Source organism: Salmo trutta, chromosome 22 (genome assembly GCF_901001165.1).
Source record: "Salmo trutta chromosome 22, fSalTru1.1, whole genome shotgun sequence".
Lineage (NCBI taxonomy): Eukaryota > Metazoa > Chordata > Actinopteri > Salmoniformes > Salmonidae > Salmo > Salmo trutta.
In genome coordinates, this window is record NC_042978.1 from 27142013 (window position 1) to 27146547 (window position 4535).

General features: G+C 38.9%; 1 protein-coding gene across 4 annotated transcripts; it reads left to right on the forward strand.

Annotated features, from left to right (window-relative positions):
• The first annotated feature begins 1774 nt into the window (after positions 1-1774).
• Positions 1775-4230, forward strand: mdp1 (magnesium dependent phosphatase 1). 4 transcript variants are annotated; one of them, XM_029707492.1, is made up of 6 exons: positions 1775-2037; positions 2841-2904; positions 3055-3162; positions 3345-3452; positions 3721-3806; positions 4096-4230. In XM_029707492.1, exons 1-6 carry the CDS (start codon positions 1998-2000, stop codon positions 4179-4181), a joined length of 492 nt encoding a protein of 163 aa, XP_029563352.1. In that variant the 5' UTR covers positions 1775-1997; the 3' UTR covers positions 4182-4230. The 4 variants fall into 4 exon arrangements, with proteins under 4 accessions (XP_029563352.1, XP_029563353.1, XP_029563351.1 ...); XM_029707493.1 differs by lacking the exon at positions 1775-2037 and adding an exon at positions 2357-2576; XM_029707491.1 differs by lacking the exon at positions 1775-2037 and having other exon boundaries at positions 2583-2904.
• The last annotated feature ends 305 nt before the right edge of the window (positions 4231-4535 follow it).

Consider the following 4535-nt stretch of genomic DNA (forward strand, 5'->3'; position numbering starts at 1 on the left):
TACCAGTGTGCCATCACAAAAAAGGGCACAAACACTAATGTAAATACAATCTATATTTCTGTTTATATATTTCCCCTTTTGTACTTCAATTATTTGCTCATTGTTACAACCAATAATATAACATTTGACATGTCTATTCTTTTAAAACTTTTGTGAGTGTAATGTTTACTGTTTGTTTATTTCCCTTGTTAATTTCCCTTTTGTTTATTTTCTATTTCACTTGCTTTGGCAATGTAAACATATTTTTCCCATGCCAATAAAACCATTTGAATTTAATTGAAAGACAGAGGTCCCTTCCCTCTGACTTTCTCCTCCAACGGGTTTTGAAAAGAAGAGAGGAAGCTTCATATCCATTGCCAAACCCACTGGCTCCAGGTCATCTATAAGTCGTTGGTAGGTAAAGCCCCGCCTTATCTCAGCTCACTGGTCACCATAGCAGCACCCACCTGCAGCACGCGCTCCAGCAGGTATATTTCACTGGTCATCCCCAAAGCCAATTCCTCCTTCGGCCACCTTTCCTTCCAGTTCTCTGCTGCCAATGACTGGAACGAACTGCAAAAATCACTGAACCTGGAGACTCATATCTCCCTCACTAGCTTTAAGCACCAGCTGTCAAAGCAGCTCACAGATCACTGCACCTGTACATAGTGCACCTGTACATAGCCCATCCATCTACCTCATCACCATATTGTTATTTATTTTGCTCCTTTGCACCCCAGTACCGCTACTAGCACACTCATCTTCTGCACACTCATCTTCTGCACATCTATCATCCCAGTGTTTAATTTGCCATACTGTAATAATTTCGCCACTATGGCCTATTTATTGCCTCACCCCCCTTATCCTACCTCATTTGCACACACTGTATATATACTTTCTCCACTGTATTTATTGATTTTCAGCGTTTATCCAAAAACCCTATAAAACGCCATTCATTTTCATCATAGGCTTTGTCCAATGAACCATGGGGGATTTAGTGCCTACAAAAAGACGCAATTATTATTTCTGTCTATACGGTCCTCCATTCAAAGTCCAATGTTTGTTTATTTCATGTGTAACTCTGTGTTGTATGTGTCGAACTGCTTTGCTTTATCTTGGCCAGGTCGCAGTTGTAAATGAGAACTTGTTCTCAACTAGCCTACCTGGTTAAATAAAGGTTAAATATATATTTTTTAAAGACATCCATTGGACTTTGAATGGAGGACCGTATAGACAGAGAAATAGTAATTGCGTCTTTTTGTAGGCACTAACTTCGCCATGGTTCATTGGATAAAGCCCATGATGAAAATGAATGGCGTTTTATAGGGTTTTTGGATAAACGCTGAAAATAAGGTATGTGGTAAACACAGGCATAGGATATTTTATACGTTTTGTTCTGAGATCATCTTCATCAGTTAACGTCAATTTTTGTGAATTAAGGCTTCATAAATAAAAGGTCATGTAAACTGACTGCTATTATCTCATAGAAAACGTATAAGATCTCCTAAGCATGTGTTAACCTCGTACCTTATTTTCTGCATTTATTCCAAATCCCTATTCTTCCCCCATTCATTTTTCCCATGGGGATGGCGGAACAAACCAGAGGGAACTCATTTCCTGGTTTTAGGACTACAAGCTGGCGAGCTCACGCCCCACCAAACTAACTGTTGTCCAATCGCGTTCACGTTGTCATTCTGCATCACGTGGTTCCTAAGCAAATCGTCACGCAAGTCCTTCTCAAAGTCAGGTTATGAGTCAATAAACCTGACTATTTTCATCGAAAGTACGCAATGTCACTATTTAAAAACGATACAATATTACAGATAATTAACTTATCTTAAATATCGGAAAATATTTAATGGTGTACTTCTTGTTCACGAAATTCATGCTAATATTGGGTTTTTGAGCGAGCGCTATGAGTTCCGACCTCACAAAGGGTGCCTTCGTAAATTCGCTCTGGCTATCTACTCCGCTTTAAGAGTACTCTCGCCCGAGTGTGCCTGAGCGCAGAATGACTGATGAATTTACGACCATACCAAAGGCAGTTAAGCGCCCAAGGTAACTGGCTAAAGTTGGCTAGCCTGCTAGTTTTTTGGGGGGGTTGATAGCTTGCGAACGTAAATTACTTCCAGACATAGAGAACACTTCACTCTGACTATTTGCTCGCCATAGCAAAGCTAGTTAGGCTGTTTTCGTGTTATCTAGAGCGTTAGTGACTTACTGTGTTGCTAGCAACAATTAATTCCGTTTTTTTTGTCAACCTTTACTGACACATGTCATATTCAAAGGGTGTTTTGTGTTCGTAAATTCATCAGTTAATCTGTGCTCTGGCACATATGATTCCAATGTAGTTTCCCCATCTCCTCAAAGGTATCACTGGTATAGTTACCAATGACTTGTGTGATATATTTGTACTTTTACTTCCGCATCTAGATCTTCTGAGCACATAACCACAACTACTACACTGGATGTAGCTAGCTAGTCGTAGATTTGACGGTTATTAGGATCAGTTAGCTACTAGATAATTGAAACAGTTACTGCTTAACTCAGGAAATAGCTAGCTATGTCCAAACCAAAGTTTGTTGTGTTTGACCTGGGTAAATTGAAAATATAGCTACTGTAACGTTAGCTAGCTAACTTTATCTAGCCATGTAGCTAGCTAGCAATGTTATGAGAATAAAGACTCAACAAATAGCATACCTTGCTAATACCAAAGCAGAACAAGAAGATTGTCACAGCTAAAGTAGCTAGTCTAGCTATCTGTCATGTGTTTCTGTCATCCTCCATCTAAAGTAGCTTGTCTAGCTATGTCATGTGTTTCTGTCATCCTCCATCTCTGTTTTGTTTTTTCCTTGTCTCAGATTATACTCTTTGGCCCTTCTGGGTGAGTAGCTATGTGGACCCACAATTTCACAAAGACAAAGCGTGAGTTTATTGGTTAAAATCTTGATGAGTATCAAGCTAATGATGGCTTTAGGCTATGTCTTTCTCTAAATCCTCTCCCTTCCAACTCTTACACACATCAGCCATGTCTTTCCAGATTTATAATAATATCTCATCTGCCTTTCCCGACAGGGGAGTGGTGTTAAATGCAAGGAGGGAGAAAATCCAACTGTTCCCGGAAACAGTGGACATATTGACTTCTCTACATGGCCAAGGGATCCAGATTGGAGTGGCATCACGGTCAGTTCATACAGTGATCAAGGAATTGTAAAAAAAAATCATGCTATTTTATAATCCGATTAAACATATGTTTTAACATTATGTAAAACGTGTTTAGACAACGGGCATTTCTGTTTTTAGCCTCTAGATGATTGAAATTACATGCCATTGTAAATAATCAACATTTTATTTATATTTCTCAGCACATGTGAGGTGGATGGAGCCAATCAGCTGTTGTCCCTCTTCAATCTCAACCAATACATATCCTTCAAGGAAATATACCCGGGGTCAAAGGTCCCTCACTTCAAAAAGTAAGTGTCTGAATTTGAGATTGCCGTGTTCACGTGCTTGTTGGAACTAGAAAACTCTGACATTTCTGACTTGCTAACTGGTTGTAGTTAATCACGTGCCACGTTCAACAAATTAGCAAATCTAAAATTTCTAGCATGTGAATGCAGCATTAACAACCACTGCTGCTGGACGATTCTTCTGTGAGGATGGAAGTGTGTGTTTGTGTTCATGTCTGGCCGTGAAAGAGTGTTTTATAGTGGAACTCACTGTCATTGTGTCTTTGTTCAGGCTCCAGACAGACAGTGGATTCAAATTCAGTGAGATGATGTTCTTTGATGACGAACACAGGAACATCACAGCAGTCAGTCGACTAGGTACTACTTTCATAACTTTCCACCTCAACTCAAACCAATTTATAATTTCATAAAGTCCACTTGAACTTCGTAAAGTCATTTAAATGCATGCACAACAGGGTAGGTAAAAATATAGATGATTTTAAAATGATTCCATATCATGAGTTGACCACAGACATTATGACATGACATCTGTTTTGAAGTATAGCAACTTAGCAAGTACTGTATGTTGCATAAACCGTTCACACCCAAAGGAGATAACACAAGAAACTTTACTTTACCTTACCCTGAACTCTGGTTTCTCTCTTAGGTGTGCACTGTGTTCTGGTCCCTGAAGGAGTGACTATGAAATTAGTCAATGAAGCGCTTCTGCAGTTCTCCCAGGGTGCAAAATGAGGACTTGAGGACAGAGTTGATGCAATACATACAGTGCCTTGCAAAAGTATTCATCGCCCTTGGCGTTTTTCCTATTTTGTTGCGTTACAACCTGTAATTTAAATGTATTTTTATTTGGATTTCATGTAATGGACATACACAAAATAGTCCAAATTGGTGAAGTGAAATTAAAAAAATAACTTATTTTAAAAAAAATCTAAAAACAGAAAAGTGGTGAGTGCATATGTATTCACCCCCTTTGCTATGAAGCCCCTAAATAAGATCTGGTGCAACCAATTACCTTCAGAAGTCACATAATTACTTAAATAAAGTACCTGTGTGCAAGCTAAGTGTCACATGATCTGTCAAAAGATC